The 25390-nt window shown below is 38.4% G+C and overlaps 1 protein-coding gene across 1 annotated transcript in view; it reads left to right on the top strand.

Annotated features, from left to right (window-relative positions):
* LOC149151402 (pre-mRNA cleavage factor Im 25 kDa subunit 2-like) overlaps positions 1 to 25390 on the top strand; it is a 185159-nt gene that overhangs the window by 43960 nt on the left and 115809 nt on the right. The window contains exons 2-4 of the mRNA XM_089440327.1: positions 9075 to 9120; positions 9809 to 9902; positions 10063 to 10136. Of these exons, the coding sequence (XP_089296453.1) occupies positions 9075 to 9120; positions 9809 to 9902; positions 10063 to 10136 (214 nt within the window). The remainder of the gene's footprint in view (positions 1 to 9074; positions 9121 to 9808; positions 9903 to 10062; positions 10137 to 25390) is intronic.

Consider the following 25390-nt stretch of genomic DNA (forward strand, 5'->3'; position numbering starts at 1 on the left):
GGCCATATAATTAATAAAATGATTTTATTTTGTGTTGGGGAGGAATAACCTTCCCAGTCATCCGATCCGGTTCTGGGTCGGATGGCGGTGTCTCTTCTTTATGGTGTGGAGTATTTCTTGGTTGTTGATTTCTTAAATCATTTAATAGCCATAAGAATCTCAAGATACATTCAATAAATTTGTTTAAACGATTTATTTTGTTAAAAACAGTGCATTTAGTTCTTCTAACATAAGTTATGATTGCTTAAACAGATACTTAAATATTTCAATCCTTAAAAATCATGAATCTGTAGACTTAATATTAGTGTGACATAATGATGAATAAATTTTCTTTTGAAGATCAAAGTACCTTCTTAACACAATAATGCCACCAACATTAAGACAATTCTCTAAGTTTTATTCTGACATCATTAGTACCTTCTAATTCATGTTTCCATGGTTTATACTACAAAAATTTGTAATTGTTGATAATTTATGGTTTAATTATGGTTAAACTCATAACTCTGATAATAAGGATAACTTATTAACCTTATTAGACTTCAATGATAATTATTATTGAGTATATTGGTTTTTATTTTATGATGAATCTTGAGTTACAATAGTGTTTTTATTTCTCTTACAAGGTCTCTAGATCAACCTTCTTTTCTTTTACAGTTCATCAATTTTTTATTTTTATTTTATCACATTTTGATAACTGATCTGGCTTTGGTAGACTGATATACTTGTTAAACTAGCTACAGCCAGCTTTTTTTTATCATTACAAAAGTATGATATTAAATTATAGAAGTAAGACCTGATATTAAATTAAGTGTAAGTTAAAGTTTGGTGCACTCATTAGTTCCTCATTGATTTTCTCATACATCATTATACACAACAAATTATTTGGTATGGACACCGGTCCTTTCCTTTGTGGTTCTCTGCTCTCATTACATGATAAAACCACTATCTCATTTTCTTGAGTTGTTTGTGCTTGCATAGCTCTCTCCATCACAACCATATAACAAAGCAAAAATCTAAATGAGTCACATAATTAAAGATATAGTTTTATTATGACTCATTGATTCATTGAAAAAGTATATAATCTTGTAATATTGGATGGTGATAATCTACCCATAATTGACGATGTATAATTCTCTGAAAGATTGCACTATTGAAATGATATTCTGGCATGTTTTTTTTTTTTGTAACAAATCTTAATGCTGGTGTAACTACTCACCACCGGTTCATTTTAAAACACAGTTTACATAGCACTTGAAGTATTTGGATAATTGAAGTTGAAATTTGTCACCAATTAAAGTGCTCTAAAATAGTGAAATCTGTTCCAATTCACAATGGATAAACTCTGATATCTTATTACCTTTAGATGATCATTGTTCACTAGCATCTGTTCATTATTTTTGTTCAATCTGATCTAAAAACACAGAGATAACATTCCTTGAATTTTGATCATACTATTCACTAATTATTTGGGTTGGATTGTTGTTCTCATTGTCCTTTAGCAATAACAATTGCTTGGCATTTCTCTGGTCTATTATTGCAAGAGCACAACTCTCTCAATATGATCTTCTAATAAGTTTAATTTTGCACTGCCATTGCCATTTAGATTACATGTATCTGCTCATTTACTATTATATTCTCAATGGCAAATCGTACATACTTGGATTTCAGTTTAGATGTATAATGTTACATGAGGTTTCGTGATTCAAGTTCAATTGCATATAGTGGATAAAGATGTCTAAAGAGAAATGGAAAGGAGAAACTTGATAATGATAGTTCATGTGATTATGGCCGGCTTGGATTAGATGTTTAAGGTGGTAGAGAAGAAGTATCACAAAAGGGGTAAGAAATCAGTAAGAAGAAACAACTTATTTTAGAGCACAATGGAAGAGTTTGGTATAATCATGACTTGGTAGCTATCTTAATGAATTTATTTGTTAGGTATTACACAAGATGGAAATAGTAGCAACATGTCCAAGGGATATCAGTGCTATAGGAGAGGAGGAGAAGAAACCACAATGATTGGAGGTGAGAAATTCAAGTCCATTTAATGAAGTAAAGAAACTTCCATTTTTGAAGCTAGTAGACATGGAATAGTAGGAAATCAAGACAGGGAGAAAAAGAAAAATATATCTATGAATATCGGGTAGGAGGAAATTAAGGGATGTTCTATCAAGAAGAAAGTTCTTTTAAAGGTATGGATGAGTAGAGCTAGAAACATGATTGGTAAGGGTCATAATGATGATCTACATATTTTAAAAATGTGAAGGTGAAGTTGCATGATGACCAAATGATAATAAACAAGGAAGATATAGGAAGGAATGTTGCTAGAAATTTTATACAGATACCTTGAGAAGGATTGTGTACATAGTGACAAAAGAAGTGAAAGTCAATTAATAGAGATTATACTTGACTCATTATTTCATGAGTAGGACTTCCCATAACGTTAAAAGAGGTTGTTTCTACATAACACCTCACATTTAAGTTTCTCATGGACAATGATGGTAGTAGTGTTTCCAACTGTTTCAAAATTTAAAATAATGATACTATTTAATAAGAAAGAGTCTTTTGCCCAACTTGAGCAAACTGAATTTATGATAAAGCAATCAAGTGGTATTGAGATACGAACTTTACGAACTCGACGAGATAAGAAAATATTTTATGGATGAAGTGCTAATTGTTAAATAAGTCAACATGGGTCAACAAATCCTCATGCAAGAAAATTAAGCATGATATAAAGTTAAATCATGATGAAATAGTATTTATATGCAATTGCATATAGTGGGATTGGAATCAGTAAGCCAAAGGGTAAATGGATGTAAAATCAAGGGATTTTAATTCTGAGATAGATGATTTAAATAATGATGGTATCACTAGTAATATCTTAAACAATGAAATTCACCAGAATTTCCTTGGGGAAGGAAGAATATATGACGAGAGATTAAGACTCAAGATGATGATGCTCATGATTATGATCAACTACCTAGTAGAAAGAAGTCGAAATGATTATTGAAAAGTAATTGACAACTTGATGAAAACATATTGACGATATCATGGTAGGAAGATAATGATGTATATATGGTTCTTATAGTGATAATGTATCCATATGATAATAGCGATATGCATAGGTATTATGACGTTATGTCAAGGAATATTGACATATTCATTTACCACGTGATGATAGGTATTTAATGTTCAATACTCATGATGGATATGGTATGCATAACGTGGCATAGGAATTATGACGCTATAATATGAGGATTATTGACATGTGGTTCATTTATGTGAAGTCATGACATGTCTTAGATATAATTATGTTGATGGTATAACTGAAGCATATGATAGTTCTGTACAAATCTATGACATGCATGAGCATGCAGTTCCTTATTATTCATAATATTGTGATTAACAAAGATGAACGTTCTCATGATGACATGCAAGACTTGGCATGTGGATTATTTCCTATGATACTATGATGGTATGGTTAATGCATTGGATGCATGTTGAGATGTGATGATTCACAGGACTCCACAAATGGGCCGAGAGGGCCGGTTTATTTGATGATCTCGTGCGAGCCCATACGCACGAGGGAGAATAAGTAACACCATATGGGCTGGGGACAAAACTCAATCAACACTACATATGCTAGTGGTTCCTTTGTCTTGTGTATAGCTCTTGAAGAGCTATAGGACCATCTTGAGGAGGCCAAGTGCTTGATGTTCTAGGCTAGGTGCCTGTTATTGGATTGGGATGCCGAAGTCTGGAAGGGATGTAAAGGACTTCGATGCCTGGGGCTGTGCGCCTTAGTAGTTGTGGAGGGAGTGGGCCAGCCTTGCGAGATGCCTGGGGTCATTGAGTACTGGACCGGATGCCTGCCTTGGGGCAGATGAGGTCTGAGTCAGGCGCGAGCCTTGGGGCCAGCCTTGGACTAGGATACAGACTGGGTCAGGCTTAGCCTGGTGCCGAAAGTGGGAAAAAGGACAGAGATTCCTTGAGATTTCCCGGGGTGTTGGGGACTTTCGATGCCTGCTGGTTATACTAGTTCAGCAGAGGGTGTTGGCAACATGAAGTAAATAAAATAATAAATAATAAATAATAAAAATAATACATAATTCAACATAACTTCGGGACGAAGTTCCTTAAAGTGGGAGAGTATGTAATATCCCTCCCCTTAATAATAAATAATAAATAAATAATAATATAATAATAAATAATAAAAATAATAAATAATACAAAATAAATAATAATAATATAAATAATAAATAATAAATCATAAATGTTAAATAATAAATGATATTTAAAAATATACAAGAAAATAAATAAAAATAGTAATAACTATACTAAAGCTCTAAATATGAATAAATAGAAATAAAACAAAGAAAACAATAAAAAAAATCAGTAAAGCTATCAAAAAGAAGAAAATAAATAAGAAAGCTAAAAATCAAAAGAAAAGTAAAGAAATAAAACAAGAAAGCTAAAAATCAAAGTCGCATGTAGACACATGGAGTGTGTGCATGTGGTTCCCATCCAATGTTTGTTCTATTTAATAGATGGTGAGGAAGATGAGAGGCATTCTTGCATTCCATCTTTCCAAGATTCTATCTTTCATTCTCTTGGGAGAATGGTGTTCTAAGACTTAGGAGTCACTAGCAGTAGTACGTTGATTGAGGGCTTGGGGGTGGCCAGTTGTAGCGAATTCTTGCACAATTGAGCTTATGGTTGGGTGGAGAGTCGTCTCCAAAACCTTGTTGCGGTAAGCCTACTTCTACCATAGGTAAGCACTATTCATTTAGTTTATTAACTACATGTTTATCTCGCTAGATAAGTGCCACTTTGATTTAAATTAAATGTTGATTAGTAAAGTTAATTAGATATTTATTTCTAGACTGTTACAGGTTGTTCCACTTCTATGCTCAAGAGTGAGCTTGTTCAACTGAAATGTTCCCTCATGCTTGAGATCTGATTCAAAATATTTCTACACAACTTCAAGGTAAATTGTTAAATCCATAGGGGTTAGGTGATACAATGAAAATGAAGTTCTAGAAATTCAACCAAAAATTTATTAAAACATCCCAATTTAGAATACTTCTCTAACCCAAATGCCGATGCAAAATAATTGTACACGAGTAAATCTATGAAAGCAAATGGAAATAACAATAGAGTTATCGCCAATAGAATAATAAACACATAATCAGAAAGATCATACCATATCCATGGAAGAAGAACCCTAGAATATGAACCCCAAAGTCTTTATTATTACATGAGAATGTAAGTACACAAAACAAGATAATCTCCCCAAAAACAAGAGCTTGGTTTTTCATGAGTATAGTGGAACCAATGGCTCATTCAAATAGAAGAAAGGGAGCTAATCACAATGAAAGAGCTCCTTTCCAAGTGGCATAGTAGATAATCCCAATGCACCAACCAAGATATTCATCCATGCAATTCGAACCTCCAAGATGTCTGTGCTATCCCTGATTGAGGAACTTGTGGGAGATGAGTAGAACATGTGGATAGTTGAAGTGGAGTGGTAGGGGACCACTCTCCACTTCAACTCAAGCAAATCGAATCATGTCCCCACCTAACTCCTAACTCAAACTTGTAACTTGAAATTCCCTCCTTAAAAAGTGCGAGTTGCTGGAGAACTCGTGGTTTTCCTCTAGAGGATTTGTGCTTCAAATTAATCACATGTCTTTTCCTTGATTCTTGGTCTTAGGTGGAGTCCACATCACTTTGGAACTTAACTTTATCTCTTGGTGAATTTCCACCTCATTTTTGAGCATCTTTGACTTGGAGAGAATCTTTATTTTCTCTCATTTATTTATTTTCTCGTTATTTTATTGCCACATTTTCCCCTAGACTTAGAAAAAGTGGGTTGAGGGTCTGTAAGTGATATTTTCCCCTCAAACTGTCTTAGTAAAAAGTTGAGGTGTAGAGGTTTAATTTTGATTACTTATACCCTCTCTAGACATCACTTATTACAATTTACATAGAAAATTTATTTAAAATCTCGTTCTGCAGGAAATTTTAATAATTTAAAAAATGATACCTAGACCTAACCAAATTTCGCGAAGTTTTTTCAAGTGATCTAACATGGTAATATACATTGACTCTAGACACTAAGACTCACTTAAGGCCTTACTATCAAGGCACACTCCAACGTTGGGGTTATATCTAGGAGAAAAACACAAATAATTAATTAATTGGAAAAAACTTCCTAGAGTGAATTCACTTAATAGCAAAGTCCTAAGGTACCTAGGCCTGTTACCTGACACTATTTCATCATGCTCGCATCAGTTTACAATATCCCCATAGGGCTGCAGAATCTGAGTACAATAAAGAAGAGGAGAGAGAAGAAGGGGCTTAGAAGCCATGATGATATCTAAAACTCTTTAAGTACAAGAATGCTTTGACATATCCTTCAACATGGAGTCTTCAATTGTACTTCAAAGGTCAACAAGCCCCAAATAAATACCTAGTCATGTGCCTTTTTTTTTTTCTGTCAGTAAAAAAAACTTCCTTACATTATTCGAAGAGATTTGATTACATTTTGGTGGCCTTTGTCTCCCCCTACTTCACTCCGATCGGATTTGTTAGCGAGAAGAGCCGAACAAAAACTTAAGAGGTAAACCCAGTCATTACATGTGTCCCATGGACAAAACGACCATATATACCAAAAAGCAAACAAAACTAGAACACAACCTTTAGATTTCATGTTAAGGAGGGGGGTTTCGAGCTTGGTTGCCCAGATTACCTGGCTACCCACGATCTTCATGTATATGTTAGTCAATATGGGCTAGGTGTGCTTCAATTTTATCCATTCTTTCTTTGCTTCGGCGTTGACTGTGTCTCATGGTAGCTAGTTGTTCCAGGATCTTGGTCTAACTGAACTGCACATCATTGATGTATGCCACGATCTCATTTCGGTCCTCATACTTATGCTCCCGCAGAATTTCCAGGTTGGCTTGGATATTTCGAAGTTGTTTTGCAATTGTGTCCAGAGAGGGTGGCTGTTTTACATGATCGGTGAAGGAGCTGGGGCGTGGGCAACTTCTCCTTCCCTAGTGACACCTTCAACCTCATGCTCATTGATGTCCATCCCCCAATTGGCCCATGCACCCGGATGCCCATGACATTTGCCTTTGTGGTGAGGACGCCCTCGTTGACAGATCATTGCGGCTACCCGAATCTGGTGTCCTCCTTGCCTCTTGCCATGTTGTTTAAACCTCGTTTTCCGACCACCTTCGATGGTGGCTCTCGAGACCTCACTCCCCTTTGACTCAAAACCAACCGTTCCATCGTTTGCTAGGCTAGACCAGTGAATTCGCTTGCAGCGACCTCCCAACCCGACGGGCAATAAAATCATAGGCAAAGGCAACACAAAACATAAGCAAAGACCCGTGCTTGGACACCTACACCTCTCAAGGTCTTCAGCGACCACACTCAAAGCCCACACTACACAGGGGTCCCAAGAGGAGATGGAGAGCCGCCAGGAGAGGTGCCAACTTCGGGCCTCATAAACCTTAACCACCCAACCAATCACCTTCCTAGGAATACAAGGAAAGACAAAACGGTTGCCCCAGAGCCTTACCACAGCAAATGCCACATTTCATAGAAATAAGGTCACTTGACCCTCAACAGTAGATTCTAAAACAACGTAGATAAGGGACCAAACTGAGACATAACACCATCCACTGGCAGGGATAAAGCGAAGGCGCCAGAGGAGAATCCACCCCGACCAGAAACTTGGCGTCTCGAAAACGAGGAGCCCAATTAACACTTCCAGGTCCGATAATGAAATCAAGGACCATTGTAAACTCCACTCCCCAAACAAAGTTCTTTCAAACCGAATTCCTATCGAAAGAAATAACCAAATGACAAAGTATACCTACCAATATACCGTGTTGCAGAAGCTTGCATGGAGAGAACAAGTGCCCGGATCCTAGGTGGAGGGTTTGCTTACAGCTTCAAGCCAGCCATCCACAGAACCCTTGCGCAATCCTATGCAGTTAACTCGGCGAACAATCAAAGATCTGCAGGGCACCCCAGAGCAGCACCCTGCAACATTCTCACTGACAAAACCTCTGCCCAGCCTTCCTCGCATTTTTAGGATGCAAATAATGCCCATCACCGTTTCAACCTACAGCCAAATACACCACCCTGCCTTGAGAATGATTAGGTACTGATCCCAAGTACTCCGAAAAGTATCATGTTGAATCCACCTACCACTGCATGGGATGAGCCTAATGCTCACTGAATGCATACTGCCACCATTCATCACCCCCATCGGGGGCCTAGGCATGTGCCTTTTCACTAAAAGCCATGTCCTTTCATTTGGATGTCTCTTCATTAATGATTAATTATTTATTATTTTTATTGGTATTTTTATTTTTATATATTAATGTTTATTACGGTGCCTTCCTTTTTGCTGAATGCTCCATTCCTCCCAGACCCTAGGTCTCCACTACAGCACAACCTTCATAGGCTGGGCCATGGATGGTTCTAACTTCTGTCCAATTTGTTGCAAAGCCACCTCCGTCATTTGTTTGTTTTTAATATGTGCAAACAGCAGGCATTTTTTTGAGATATTGCAGACAATGTAGTTGACATCCCCAGTGGCTGTTATTTTGCAATTTGGACATTAATGTCGTTTATTTCTTTCCTGTTTAGAGCTTTCATAGTTTATATTGTGTTTTATGTTTTTTGTAATTTCTTTTCATTAGTTTTATTTAATAAACATTGAGCAATCATCTCATTTGTTAATGAGTATTACCTCTTGATTGCATGTTACTTTTTGGTCAGTTGGCCTGGATGATAAAGATATTTACATCAATATTCCATGCAATATAATCCCTAGTCATTCCTTATGACTCTCCTTGTAGTTTGTAGAAGTTAAAACAGTAACCTTGTAAGTCAGGGATTTTTATTATCACATTGAATAGTTGCATAATATAATGTTCGGGCGGTTCTTGGATTAACAAACAGACAAGAAACACGAACCGTTTTACTTGTAAAAACACATTATTATTTATCGATTTCTCTCACAATAACAATGGACTTGTTGGCTTTTTCTCCAGTTATATGAAAGAAGGCATGCGGACAAGCGTGGAAGCTATCCTTCTGGTTAGTTGTTAATGCTGTCCATTATTATATCCTTGCATATTTTTTTCGTTGTTTTGTAATTGCAGTTGAATTGGATTAGCATTGGCATCGTTGACGTAGAATAACTAGCTGAGTCACTCTTTCTACATTATAAAAGCTGTCCAGGTTTATTATTCTTGTTTCTTTTTAATATTTATTTTTCACCTTTGGGATGTCGAAGTGGTGCTATCTGGTGCTGCATGTAATTTTTGTTGTCTTTTTAATGTTTACTGAAAGCCAATTGAAAGCATAATAATAGTGGCTTGGTACATTTTCACTATCAGCAACATGTCGTAAGCCTATTTAAGGTTGTGGCATGTTTAAGTTGGGAGGGTCGTATTGTTATCAAGTAAGTATGCATATGGACTTCAAAGAGAGAATCCAATATTGGATGTGAGACTAATAGTCCTAGATGGATGAAACAAATTTGGGTCTTTCATAGAAGTGGTGCAAGGCAAGTGATCATTTCTGTGTCCTGATTGAATGTAATTATCATCAATCTTATCTCTAACTATATGGTCCAGATTTTGTAATGGAATTGATCAACCATATGAATCCTTGGTAAACATAGAAATTAGGTGATGCCAATGTTTATGAGGTTTTTTGTCTGTACGGTTTTTACCAGTCCTGATTTATTTGTAATTTTAAGGAAAGCTTTTGTATTTTGCAGGTACAGGAGCACAACCATCCCCATATACTGTTACTGCAAATTGGAAACACCTTTTGTAAGTTGCCTGGAGGACGCTTAAAGCCTGGTGAAAATGGTAAGAGCCCTAGCTAATTGACTTATTGTTTTTGAAATAAGTAATTGAAATGAAATTGTGAAACAAACTTGCTTTCCTTTTCTAAACAAACTATAAAATTTAAGTATTGAATTTTTTCATCTCATCATTGAGTTGAGATGGTCTGTTTGGAATTCTTCAGAAATTGAAGGCTTGAAGCGCAAACTGTCAAGCAAACTTTCTGTAAATTCAAGTACTCTTCAACCAGAGTGGCAGGTATGATATGAACTTACAAAGTTTGTGCCAGTTTCTTACGTGGTGCAGTTTATGTTTCTCATTTGCGAAGGATGCTTACATTTTCCTCGGAATGCAATTTATGAGTAGGTGATTTATTTTTTCCATGCATTAAATCTGAAAAGTTGAACCAAACAATGGTGGCTTCTATGTTTAATGCATGATAAATTTGCATGCTTGTGCAACATTATCAAATAGCTGGTATGAATAAAATGTAAGAGCAACGCCTATAAATATTGCTATAGGGTTTTATGTCGACATAGATATTATAAGAATAGTGTTGCTATATGTTGGTGATTTTAAGGGGACCAGCATATGGAAGCAACACCACCTTATTCCGCCCGCTTGAAAATAATTCTAATGGAATGAATCTTACAACTAATGAAAGATCCTTACATGTGATGATATATAGGCCTAGGTGTTATTGAAAATGTTGATAGATAAGGCGTTTAGAAGGTGTCTAAGTCAAATTGGGCAATTTTAAACAACTTCCTGAAATATAACTGAGAAGTCATATTTTTTGAAAAAGCATAATTTGTTGGATGTTTCAGATTTTCCACCAAACTTGTACTTCTTGGATTGTATATGTACACATATTTATAAGCAAAATTTGTCCCAAAATGGATTCCATCAAAATTTGGCAGACACTCCTAAACGTGGGCCTCCTGTGAAATATAGGAATGTAGGTTGCCCAGATAGGAAAGGGCATTCAATCTTAAACACCCGCTTCATGACCATTTTATTTTCTTTTATACCAACCGTCACTAAAAACTTTTTAGATTTCTCCCTACTCAATGATTTCTTGAATAGGTCTACAAAGTTACAAACCGATCATCAAATTTTCAGCACACAGCTCCAACATCTTTGTTTAGCACCTCTCTGTTGAAGTGATTGTGTACTTCAATGTGCCATCTTTTTTATGAAATACTGGTTTCATCATGACCTTAATCATGCTTTAGCTATTACGGAAAGGGGATGTGGTTTAAGTCCGCTGAAAATTCATATAAACTAGAATCATCTTGTACCATATTACTCATAGGTTGTGTTACCCATCCACATGCATGGGTAACCCTAGGATAATTTTTTTATCTTATGATGCAGCTTGCCTGCCATCAGCCCTTACCATGATCCATAAATAGCGAACCTTGTATGCTTCTCACCCATTATTTGGTCAGTACATCCATCTATCTAGCATATTCATTTGATGAAGGTGGGGTCATCTATTATTAGGTGTGTCAACCAATTTTGCATGTGAATGCTTTCATTCTAGCATGGATCATTGTTGAAATTGAATTATAGACCATGATGCTTGGTTGTATGCTTGTTCCCTTCCTTCACCTTGGTGGGTATCATTTGTTCCTAGTCTAATGTGATCTTCCTTAGGGTTTTTCGTTCATTGCCTAGGAGTGACACAAATAAGAGACTGGTATTATGGTAACATTTCGTGATAGTGATAGTGAACACTTGTCATCATTCCCCTTATTTTGTTATTCCATCTTTTGATTGGTGGTTGTCAATTACCTGTACTAGTTCCTTGTAGGATTTGTCTTATGGCAAGAAACAGTTGGAAATACTTGAACTTGATGCAACTGTAAGAAAATAAAAAGGATAAGCCAAATGTCAAAATGCAAAAGAATGTCAAGGAATGTGAAACAACCAAAAGCCAATTGTAGCTTGAGCTCTAACACCTCTTATGTAGTAACTCATCCTTGAGAGTATCCATGCATATCATACATATCAAAGTAAAATGAATTCTCGAAGAACATCCCGACCTCGATGAAGCAATAGATTTCCCATCATTAATTGGGGGATTATATTATCATTATTGCTTGATAATCAATTAACCTTGTTAAACAAGCCAAATCAAATGAAGAAAAAGGCAAATATGGGGACTTGGAAAAATAAAGGTGAGGGAAGGTAACTCAAGCAGTTAAGCACTCTCTCTACAAATGCACTTATGCATGATTGTTTCACACAACCTAGCATAAGACTATGGCACCTTTTATAAAGTAGACCCAAGCCATAACACCAATCATTTGCACCTATCATTTGTAAGGGTCAGCCTAGGAACTATTCCTCGCCTTACGGTTGGAAGCACCTAACAGGGTCGTGTGATAACCCTCCCATACTTAAGTTTGGTAAGTTGTATACAAAATTAAGTTAGTGAGACTTTTGAAGATGATACTTGTGTGAAGTACTTTGATGGCTTTGACATTAAATATGGTGCACCTTGATGCTCTTAGGGTTCTTGTACCCATGATGTTGTTCTCGTTTAATTTTTTGAGTATGTGCTAGATGATTTTTCTAGGTGTTGCCAGGATCCCTTAAGGATGATTTATGTGGCTAACACGAGGAGTGTTGACCTTCAGGTCAACTTGGCATAGTTGATGAGACCCTTGCCAAGCCTCAGGACCTTGGATGCTGACTTATAGGCTTGGATGTTGCTTGGAGAGTAGGTGTACCCAATGGATAGCAAGACACCCCCAGGTTGACATTGTACCTTCTTGATGGGTGTTGCTCTTCTCTTGATGGTGATCGACATTTATGATCACTTGGGATCCCTTTGGAGGGGTAGTTGCATCTTCTACCTTGATGAAGTTATGCACTAGTTTAATGATGTAATCCTAGCACTATATTTGATGATGATGTAGGGCTTGAGAGGGCTATTTTAGTGATGAGGCACATCCTTTGGATGGAGAGACATGACTTGTGGTATGAGATACATCCCTTGAGCTATTCATTTTACTTTTTCATGGAGAGACATGCCTTTTTGATGATAATGTCACCCTTGGAGGCTTTTCTAGTCACACATGTGGGTTATTTGAGGCTAGTTTTCCTGTTTGTTCTTTATAGAGGCTATTTTTGGGGGTTGGCTTTTTGACCTATCCACCTTGTATCATGATTTAGTACATTTTAGGGATTTTAGCCTAATTATGAGTTAAATTGCTTGGTTACCTTAGTATAAACAGGGGAGTGATTTACCTCATTGTTGATTGTCACAACTTGCATCACACATTCTCTTGATTAGTCATCGTTATATCATATGTACTATAGAGGTCTAATTGAAATAATTTTCTTGGGTGGAATCGTGATGTGATGTGATCTCTCTTTATCGATGCTATTGGTAGATATTGGATGTTGCATGGCGAAGTGAGTTAGTTTATTTGCTTTAACTTGGTTGTATGTTCCATGATATGAATGCTCATGTGCTAAGTTAGTTTATTTGGTATTTGCTAAATTGTCTTTTGTTGAGCTAAACCCTTCTTCCAAGTATTAGAGGAATAACTATAGTTTCTTCTTTCTCTTAATCATCTGGAAAGTTAAATCTCAACCCATAGGGTAGGTTAGTTTATTTTCCCTTGTTTGTTTGGATTTAGTATCACTCCAAGGAAACCCTAGAATTGTTTGTATCCTAGACTTCATATGCCCTAGATGGAGAAGGGACTTGTCCATCTCTCTTGTGATATCCTTTTAAATTAGAAAATCATTTAATTTAAAATTTCATGGTAAATTAGCGTTAAATTACAATAGAATCTTATATTTTCAACATTTAATGACTTATTAATATATGCCCTAGGGTTAGGCGTAGAGAAGAAAAAATTGAAGTTTTTCATGCATTTTTCATCCATTTTCTAGGGCTAACGTCAAGGTTTTTTTGCTATTTTGTGCCTTATCAACTGTCAAAAACCATAAAAAATTGTTGTAATTTTATCCCTACTTTACTCTTTAATCTATTCCTCATTTCACATAGCTTATTCATTATTTTCATGGCTAAATTTGCTACTCTTATAAACCATGGTATTGTTGCAATTTTCCTGATTTAAAACTGTAGTTTATAGCACCGTTGAATAATTTCTGGGTTTGGTGTGTCTAGGAAACCTATTTGAGACTCTTTAGGTTAGCCATAACATTTAGATAGACTCATTGTTGATCTTTGGGAGCTTGGGAGGCACTCCAAGCCCTAGGGTTTGGAGGTTGGAGAGCCACAAAAGGGATTTGTGGGCTTGGAATCCAAGGTGTGGGATTTGAACCCAAGATTGTGGGTGTGAATCCCTGAGGAGTTTTGGGCATGTGATGATTTGAGTTGATATAAGACCTCGAGAGAAACCAGGAGCAATGAAAATCACTTAAATCTAAGTTATAGAACTTGAGATATGAATTTTTGAAGATCGTTAGTGGGTTTTGTGGCACCTAGAGGCTAGAGTAGGTTGGTCTAGTGTATTTGTGTGCCACAAGTCATGTTGGAGACACCACATGGGTTAGTATAAATTAAGGTGATATTGGAGGTCATTATCATCCATCCAAGGTGCATCTCTCATGTGAAATATACCTCTGAGGCAACTGTAGGTCAAGAGCATACCTCACGAAGGAGAAAGGGCTATAGTTTGGGTTCATTTTGTGGCTGTGAGGAGGCCGCAGAGATCTGGTAGCTAGGCCACATGATTGAACGACTATTTGAAGTGCATTTTGTTTGTATTGCAAGTCTAGAGGGAAGCTGCATTGTTAGGAGAGATTCATGGGCTTGTTTTTGTGTGATTTGGGTGTGGGCATACCTTTGAAAGAGGGGCTGCAGTGATGTACAAGAGGTTGAAGGAGGGCCGAGTCCTTTAAATTAGGAAGAAGAGAGGTTGAAGGTTAGTTTAAGGGCTGGTAATAAGCCCAAAGTTCAACGTATGAGAGCAGACCCTATGTGGAGGCTAGCTGCAACTGTGGGATGGCTGTTTGGACAGATTTGAGAGGGCTAATAGTGGCCCTAACCAGGTAGCAAGCTACAATAGCCTATCAGTCCAGAAAAGAGAAGCAAGTATGTGTTTGGTTAGTAAATTTTAGTTGAGTAGATGCTAGTGGATGGTAGTCTAGTTGGATAGTGGTATTGGGCATCTTGTGGTTGGTGGAGGGCAACAAGTAGGTGCCCAATGTGAAAATTCTATCAGTGCAGCAACTGATTTACTTTTCCTACTTATTTCACCATAAGTTATTCATGAAATTACTTCAATAAACATTAAAATAAATATTGTTGCAGATATCACACCGTAATACAGAAGCAAACACATGCACAAGAATCAACACATTAACAGAGTGATTTTGGACTAATGTCCCCGGAAAAACCCAATGTGGGAAAACCGGTTTAAACTGGTGCAGTAAGGGAAGATTTTATTATTCAGTAATTTTCTAGTACAACAGGGTGCCAAACTGGCTTACCCACAGATAGACAAATTTTCTAGCACTTCTTCTGAACCCAGCCTCAGCCTTACTGACCTCTGCGTGACCTGAAACCCTCTGTGTCACGTTGTTGAGACTATGCGCAACCTCCTCTGGCCTTTTGCGTCACTCCTGCAGCGTCTGCGTGGATGACGCAAGCCCTACTGGCTCTGCGCAGTCTCTGCTGCCTCTGCATGGCTTCCTCTGGCCCTGTGTCTGCCTTTTTTGCCTCTGTGCTGATCTCCCGTCTCTCTATTCCGTACTTGCTGCCTCCTGACCGCTCTCCTGACCACTGGTTCAATTTCTTAGCTAACACCGCTCCAGAAATTGAACTAATTGGTCTCCCTTTGTGTGTTCTCCAAGTGACTCTCAAGCCTCCTCTTATACTTTTCTCGCTGACAAATCAACGGCTGAGATTAAGTCCCTAATCAATGGCTAAGATTAGATCTGGCTTGATCCATGACTTTTGGACCATCCTAACATAGTTTTATATTAATACACATTAATATTTTATTCTCCCTAAGTTTAGACTTAGGGACTCCATTAAAAATATTAATTATTTAATATCTCCCAAACTGTTTAGAATCTGCCCAAACCCTTTTTGGGTAATGGAGATCTCATGTGCTTTAGCCTCTCCACCAATTTTCGTGGCTAGAGCACATCCGATGCTACCCCAAATCAACACTCCCTCTTAGCGAGGACTGTGCTCTAGTAATACTCCTCACTGAGTATCACCCTGATCATCCGACATCGGTCCCTGTGTTGATGCTAAGCCTCCTTGCCCACATCCTCTGCACTGCTGCATCTTGTACTGCTGCCCATGACTCTGCGACTGCTGCATCTCGTACTGCTGCCCATGACTCTGCGACTGCCATTGCTGCATTTGTACGACAACTCCCTCTGCATTCGTGTTGTTGCTGGTCCTTTCTCCCAACACTGCATCCGCAATGCAACTCCCTCTGCATCTGTGCTACTGCTGGTCCTTCCTCCCAATACTGCATCTGCATTGCAACTCCCTCTTCATTCGTGTTGCTAACACACTCATTTCTACTTTTGAAAGGGGTTCTTTACCATCCCCATCTTTTCCCTGAAGTAGTCAAATTTTGACTTGCCAAGGGCCTTGGTGAGGATATCTGCCAACTGTTCTCCTGTAGGAGTGTAGCTCAACTGTACAACTCCTTGTTGGACAATGTCTCTAACAAAGTGGCACCAGATATCAATATGCTTCAACCTATCATGAAACAATGGATTCTCAGTGAGTTTGATGCAACTTTGATTATCACACATGATCCTGGTCGCCTCCATATTTCTTTTGAATAGGTTCACCAGCAGTTTTCTAAGCCATATGGCCTCACACGAAGCTATGCTTGCTGCCATATATTCTGCCTCAAATGAGTCAGAGTCACAAACTTCTGTTTCCTACTACACCTGCCATATATTCTGCCTCAAATGAGTCAGAGCCACAAACTTCTGTTTCCTACTACACCAGGAGGCCATTCCTGATCCAATGTTGGAAGAGTACCCAAAGGTACTTTTTCGATCCACTGAACTTCCTGCCCAATTTGCATCAGTAAATCCACTCAACTTGATATCCTTCCTCTTGGTGTATAAGAGCCCATAATGAACTATTCCCTGTAAATACCTGAGAACGTGTTTGGCTACTGCGCAGTGTGCCCTCTTTGGTTCCACCATGAACTAACTGAGGGTGTTGACAACGTAGCAAATCTCTGGCCTGGTATTGACCAGATACATCAGGGACCCTATGAGTTGCCAGTATAGGGTGGGATTGACATCCTTGTCTTCTGATGCATCAATCTTCTTCCAATTGGTGATCATTGGCGTAGCCATAGGTCTACAGTCTCCCATCCCGAACCTTTTCAGGATTTCTGTAGCATACCTCCCTTGCCCAAGGAAGATTTCTCCTTTCTGCTGCCAAACTTCCAACCCTAGGAAGTAGTGCATTCGTCCCAGATCCTTCATATCGAACTCTGTGGCTAGATTCTTCTTGCAGTCCTCAATGAGTCTGGATGATACTGTCAGAAAGAGATCATCCGCATATAATACTAAGATAAGTGACTCGTTCTATAGGACTAGATAGTAGAGATTTGCATCTGCGTCACTCTTGATAAACCCCATCTTCTACAAGTAGCCATCTATTCAACCATACCACGCTCTCGGTGCCTGCTTCAACCCATACAAGGCTTTCTTCAGTATGCATACATGAGACTTCTTCTCATGAGTTTCAAAGCCCTCTGGTTGTTCAATGTATACCTCTTCTTCTATTACCCCGTTCAAAAATGTCGTCTTGACATCAATCTGATGGATCTCCCATCCCATCTGGGTTGCAAGAGATATCACAGTCCTAATAGATGTATACCTGGCTATTGGGGCAAAGGTTTCCTCATAGTCAATCCCTTCCTTTTGAGCATACCCCTTAGCCACAAACCTGGCCTTGTATTTCTCAACACTGCCGTCCGCAGCATATTTGATCTTGTAGATCCATCTTGAGGCCTTGACACCACCTCCCAAACATCGTTCACCATTATGGAGTTATACTCCTCTAGCATCGCATCTAGCCAGACTTGATGTTGAGCTGCCTCCTTGAAACTGGCAGGCTCTCCATCCATAGCTACTAACGCTTGATATCTGTCTGGCTGTTTTCGCTTCCTCTTATTGTTCCTTGGCTCACCGATGAAGTTCTCTACATCACGCAGAATTTGATGAAGTTCCCTGCTATTTCTTCCTCTGCCAGCATGTGCTTTTGTTCGCTCCTCCTCATCCTGAGAATCTTCCTGACCTGAGGAAGAATTCTTCACTTCTGTTGGTTGAAGAGGCATGGCCAACGGATCTTCTGAAAGCTCTCTCCTCCATGAACTTTACATCTCGTCGTACTACTACCTTCCTTTTCCCTGGAAGATAGATTCTGTATGCCTTAGCGTTCTCGCTATATCCCACCAGATATCCCTTTTTTGCAGTCTGATCCAACTTCTTCCTCTTTTCTTCGGGTATGCGGCAATATGCTAAACTCCCAAATATCCTGAAATGACTGACTTCAGGCATCTTCCCAGTGAAGACTTTCTATGGAGTAATATTGCTCAATGTCTGATGAGGAGCCCTGTTCTGAACGTAGATAGTTGTGTTGCATGCTTTCGCCTACAGGAATTTTGGCATATCCTGATCATACAGCATGGCCCTAGTTGCTTCTACAATAGTCTTGTTTTTCTTTTCTGCCACCCCATTCTGCTCTGAATTGTAGGGAACTATCCACTCTCTTTTGATGCCCTCTTTAGCGCAATAATCAATGAAGTCCTTATTGACATACACTCCACCATTATTTGAGTGCAAGACTTTTATTTTCTTCCCAGTCAGATTCTCCACGAGAGCCTTAAACTCCTTGAATCGACAGAAAACCTCATCCTTGGTTTTCAGAAAATAAATCCAAGTTTTCCTCGAGTGGTCATCAATGAAGGTAAGGAAATACTCTGCACCGCTGAGAGCTTTGACGGACATAGGTCTGCAGATATCTAAGTTTATCAATCCTAGTACACTCTTGGCCCAGTGTTCCCTCCTAGGAAATGTTGCCTTGGCATACTTTCCTAGAGCGCATCCCCTGCATACATCATCTCGTTCTGTACCCAGATCCGGAACTCCTATTACAGTGCCCTTGAGAATTTTCAGAGCTCCATGGTGTAAGTGACTCATCCTTCTGTGCCATAGTTCGTTCAAGTCCTTGTCCCCATGACTACCTATTAGTGCCATTGGTGATTCTAGTTGTAATCTATACAACCTATTACTTTTGATCCCGATCTGCACTGTCTTTTTCTAGCTTAGGTGTTTGACGTATACCTTTTCCTTGATGAAGTAGACGTCATAGCCCTTGCCTTGTAGTTGTGACACGGAAAGTAAATTCATCCCCAATCCTGGTACATGCAACACATTTGTGGCATGGAACTGTTCTCCCCATTCTGTCTGAAAAACTATGGTACCCTTTCCTATTGGAGTACACTTTGCCTTGTTCCCCATGGTGATCTGAAAGTTCATCTTCTCTTCTTTATATTCTGAGAAACACTCCTTGATTCTTGTAATATGCCACGAGGCTCCACTGTCATATACCATACTTCTGATAATGCAACACTAGTCACGCACACCACTTCTTCTTCCAGCCTGGAAGCCAACATAGAGAAATCAAAATCTCTTTCTCTTGTGCAATATTTTGAAAATCTGCGTGGGTCCCCTGAGGTGGATGCCTCTGCATCGTGGTCTTGACCCATAACTGATTTTCCCTTTCTGTCTTTGATTACTTCCTCTGATACCATGTGAAAATTCTATCACTGCAGCCACTGATTTACTTTTCCTACTTATTTCACCATAAGTTATTCATGAAATTACTTCAATAAACATTAAAGTAAATACTGTTGCAGATATCACACCGTAATACAAAAACAAACATATGCACAAGAATCAACACATTGACATAGTTATTTTGGACTAATGTCCCCAGAAAAACCCAATGTGGGAAAACTAGTGCAGTAAGGGAGGATTTTATTATTCAACAATTTTCTAGTACAACATGGTGCCAAACTGGCTTACCCACAGATAGACAAATTTTCCAGCACTTCTTTTGAACCCAACCTCAACTTCACTGACCTTTGCGTGACCTGAAACCCTCTGCGTCAGCCTGTTGAGACTCTGCACAACCTCTTTGGCCCTCTGTGTCACTCCTGCAGCTTCTGCGTGGATGACGCAGGCCTTGCTAGCTCTGTGCAGTCTCTGCTTCTTCTAGTCCTGTGTCTGCCTTTTCTGCCTTTGTGTTGATCTCCCGTCTCTCTGTTCTATACTTGCTGCCTCCTGATTGCTCTCCAGACCACTGGTTCAATTTCTCAGCTAACCTTGCTCTAGAAATTGAACTAATTGGTCTCCCTCAGTGTGTTTTCCAAGTGACCCTCAAGCCCCTCTTATACTTTTCTCGTTGACAAATCAACAGCCAAGATTAAGTTCCTAATCAACGACTACGATTAGTTCTGGCTTGATCCATGACTTTTGGACCATCCTAACACAATTTTATATTAATACACATTAATATTTTATTTTTCCTAAGTTTAGACTTAACGACTCCATTAAAAATATTAACTATTTTAATATCTCCCAAACGGTTTAGAATTTGCCCAAACCCTTTCTGGGTAATGGAGATCTCATGTGCTTTAGCCTCTCCACCAATTTTCGTGGCTAGAGCACATCCAATGCTACCCCAAATCAACACCCAAGAGTAGCCCTGGAGCAGTGGACAAGAAGGAATTTGGACAACTGTGAGTTGGTTGAAGTGTTGGTAGCCTAAGTAGTGTTGAAGAATCTAGGGCAAGTAGGATTGATGTGATTCTTCTTTAACTTGATAACTATTTGTGAGACATTTTAATTTTCTTCTTATCCTAGTCTTCTCTTTGACATTATTAGAGTGTTTCTTATTTCATCAAATAGCTACCAAAACCAAAGAGACAAGAACACAAGATGTTAGGCTTTTTGCCAGGGCCAAAACCTCTCCTTCTTGGAGAGGAAAACCCGCACACAATTTTTCTTATAGAGATTCCATTTGACGAATACCAAGACCATGACCCTTGACCTATTATGCCACTCCAAGACCAAGACACCAATCCTCTTCTTCGTCATGGCTGAGATCATCATCATTGCTACTAAAGTCATCACTGCTGCTACACCGAAGTCATCATCATTGTATCACTGAGATCTTTACACCTTGCTACACCTTCATTGAGAACACTGCTGCACTTTTACTAAGATCAATGTTATTCCTTCATTGAGACCTTTACCATGAAGCTGAGATCTATATACTGAGGTATTTAGAGCAAGATCATGACTGCTTCCAGAATACTTGTTGAGACAGAGGATGTCACTTCAAGATCCTTCTCTTCACACATATGTCGAGATAGTGAGGTTGCTTCACTGTGTTAGTAGGTTGAGACAATGACCAATATTGAGACCTTCATTATTGCTGTTACACCGAGACAATGACTGCTCTCCATGTATTGAGATCATGATTGCAGGTATGCTGAGATTTCCACCACCGAGGAGGATGAGACTGCAATCTTTCCTCACTCTAATTGTCCATGGAATTGTAGAGGCATCGAGACTGAGCCTTCTTATGCCTACTTGAAATTACAACGATGTGTGTACTTCCCCGAAATATCAAAATCCTAACTCATGTAATGTGGATCTCTGTCTGAGTTCTTCTCTGTTGCATTGATTCGAGATTCCTGTACCTATTGCACCATCCGAGTTTCAGAGAAGAAAATGCGAAATCTTGCTTTTCCATGGTAACCCTAACTGTGTATATATAGTAGTTAGCTCTCTATATTTGAGCCGACGTGATAGTGTGAAGTGTTGTGACCTTTTATTGAGCCGACATGACATTCTTTAGTTTATTTAATTCGATTTGAGGCCGACATGACATCTCTCTTTATCATTTTGCTTGCTGTCTTCTTCATGAGGATTGTGCTGGTCTTGGAGGGCTAATCTAGTCACTAGGTAGACATTACATATATGCTCAAGAAGAGCTCTTTGAATCTGACTTTCCTAGACCTATGAAATGAGCAAGAAACTCATTCTCATAATTTAAAAAATAATATCTCGTTTTCTTGACAAGTACAAAGATCAAAATTACATTTGTAAATACTGAACCTAGTTACACTTTCTTCAACAAGTAGCTCCTTGATGGAATAAGGAGGCTACTAGAAGAGGTAGATTAGAGGTTTGTCTAGCCAGAGGAGCAGATTGTTGGGGCTCGTTTTCATCATTGGAGAAGTGACATTTGATGGTGATAGGTGGTAGCCCTCTTGCCCTATGTTAGTCCTCATTAGAGCATCTTAGGAAGACTATAGCGGGAAGAAGTCCCTGAGTAGCTGAGGAGCAACAATGGGCAGTTGTGAGTTGTTCACAAATGGAGTTGTAAACAACTCGATAGGAGTCTTGATGTGTTGATGGACGAATGATCAATGAGAGAGCAGATTGGATAGACGAGATTCAATGGCCAAATGGACTTGGAGCATTGATAGAGGCAGGTGCTGCAGGACAGAAGCGAAGGACTCACAGGTGTATAAGATATGACAAAGAATCTGTGATTGTCGACTACATCAGCTAGATCATCAAATTATCTTGTATTGTATATTCTTGTACTAGTGGATATTTGAGGGCCATTATCCTTGTTACAGGAGCCTTAGACTGTTGTATAATATTAGTTGGATTAATATAATGAAGATTGGGTTGTTGTACAAAATTGTGTAAAACATTGTGTATGTTTTGTGCACTAGTAGATCTAATGTTGTTTATATTTCATTGTGCAAAGTAGCTTCGTTGTGATTCTTGGTTTGGTAGCGTCAGTGATTTAAGATTCTAGCGTAGACACTGGGATCATGGGAAAACAACACTCACATCTCCTTTGAACCCAAATATAGAATTCACTTCTTCATCCACCTCAAACCCTAGTTTGTTATACCTTCATTTGGTGGATTTTCATTATAGGATCCCTAGGGGGTACTTAGCTCAAGATTCTTGAGTTACTTGATCCCTAAGCCCTACCATGGAAGCCTCATGTATGTTGGATTGTGTTTTTCACTAAAGAGAGGGGAGTAGTTACTGTGGTGACATTCCTGTGTGTTGCACCTTGTTTAGGTCACCTAGTGAGACTTTGCACTAGGTGCTAGATTTTGTTGTAACAGGTTGCACTGATTTCTGCCTTGTATTATGCCTTAGTGGATGACAACACATATGTTGATTGCTTCTTACCAAACCACTTGTTTAAATCTCGATTGTACATTAAATAAAGGCCATGTTATGGATTTATTTTGTTAATATAACTTGCCCAATCCAATCACTTTGAAGTAATCACTTAGGACATAGTCAAGACCATAGTGTAGTGTACCCTTCATGTGCCTTGGGATTCCTATTGTTCTTGTCATTTGAACGTCCTTGGTTCTTGCCATGATTTAGGAGACAATTCCATTTGTGTACTAAAATTTGACATGGTAGTAGCGAGTTGGATCAAACTCCCCATTAGTTGCATTTATAAAAGTTGGATCTAGTCTGTTTGAATCTTTATTAGTGGATAACAACACCTTTATTTCAATAGGTGTTGCCATTGATTGGAAATTAATCTTTTCTATATTTCTTGTGCATACTTGGTTTGAGATATGAAGATGCTAATATTCATTTGCCATACTTATAATCCTAAACAATCTTCTAAAATGTTAGTTCTTCAATCATCTACAAACTACAAGTTGTTCCTTGTAATGATTATATCCTCTACATACAACACCACAAATAGGATATTATTTCACACTTGATTTTTTGTATAGATTTGGATCTATTGGATGTCACTTGAATGCATTTGCCTAAAAGCTCTTATTGATGATATTCATGTTTCAAGCTCTAGGTGCATGTTTGATTTTGTACAATGCCTTTTTAAGCCAACACGTGAGGTGTTCTTTTGCTCTTGCTCAAAGTGTTGGGGCTATTACGTGTACACTTCTAAATCTCCATTTAATAAGGCGTTTTGGCATCTATTTGAGGAATGGTCCTCATGTACTATGTGCCACCATGAATAATCAATGTTGCAAAAGTTGGACTCGGGAATAAATCAGTAAGGGACTGAAAAATTGAAAAGCTGTAAAATTCAGGAGAAAATCGAAAAAATCAACAAAAACTCGACAAAATTAAAACATTACAAAAATATTCATTTCTTTAGCATGTAAAGTATCCACAACATCAGATAAATGCGTTTCCACAAATATGAAAAGAAAAATAATATATAAGATGTATAAGAAGCCTTGTGGTACATCTTGTATCAACAGTGAATCAAGTCTCGAATCCCGAGTCATGACTCAGTCTCAAGAGTCAAAATATCAACCAAAAATATAATAAATGTATCTCGTCATAACGAGTCATGTACATGTCATAAACTAGTGGGTCACCGAGTTCCTCTGCCTCTTTTATAGGAGTAGGGAATGGCTTTTCCTCTTGAGGAAGATTGGAAGACTCTACCACCATAGCTTGTCCACCAAGCATCTACAAGTTAAAATAAATAAGAAAAATATAAGAAAATAAAAAAAACATTGAAATTTGGAACTTGAAGCAAATTATGTAGAGACAATGAAATTTAGAAACTATAACAAGTTGAAGCTTACCTAGTATTTTTGTCTTCCTATCTTTAACAACCATGCCAAAGCCAAATGTGCCACTTTCCATCCTATATATACCCATTTCGTTTGAAATCTCTTCACATTTTTCCTCAACTGACACATTCCTCTCAACATAGGTGAAGAATCAATCCATCACCTTCGCATCAAATCTGAAACCAATGGAGTAAGAAAATGTGGGGTTGAGGTAATCTCTGCAACATGAATGGGGTTATGGAAGGAATTATTCTGTTGCTCATCAATCACTTTTCATAACAATTGTTGTTTCTCAAAGCCCTCATCCTCGTTATTCTCATAATAGGTACAAATGGCTTCTTTGGCCCTATCCATGGCCTCATGCAAGTAGCCCATTGCTGGCTTATCCCCATCAACCAACCAAAGAACCCTTACCAATGGTTCAAAAATGGTACACACCTTCTCCACTCCTACCTAAAAGCTCTCCTCATATGAAACTAATCTGCATATGGCCTCTCTCTTCTGTTTGTGGCTAAAAGATAAGGCATGCCACTCCACTGAAGGAAACATAGTCTTCACATCCCACATAGAATTCAACAGAGACTGAAGAGATATGAAACTTGTGGCAAATTGTGTAATGGCAGGACACACCAACTCTCTATTGTTGGTGAATCTTGTTATCAAGCTAAGAACATATGCATGATTACATATAAATTTTGTTATGCTCTTGGATGATTCAACAATATCCCTCACAAAAGGAATCTTCCCTATATCCTCCAGCATCGAGTCAATACAATGTGCAGCACAAGGTGTCCAAAACAAGTTAGAATACATCTTCATAAGCAAACTGCCAATAACAACATAATTTGCAGTGTT

The sequence above is a fragment of the Pinus tabuliformis genome, chromosome 9, assembly GCF_031772625.1.
Source record: "Pinus tabuliformis cultivar Carrire ecotype Pingquan chromosome 9, CPIR1, whole genome shotgun sequence".
NCBI classification, from domain to species: Eukaryota; Viridiplantae; Streptophyta; class Pinopsida; order Pinales; family Pinaceae; genus Pinus; species Pinus tabuliformis.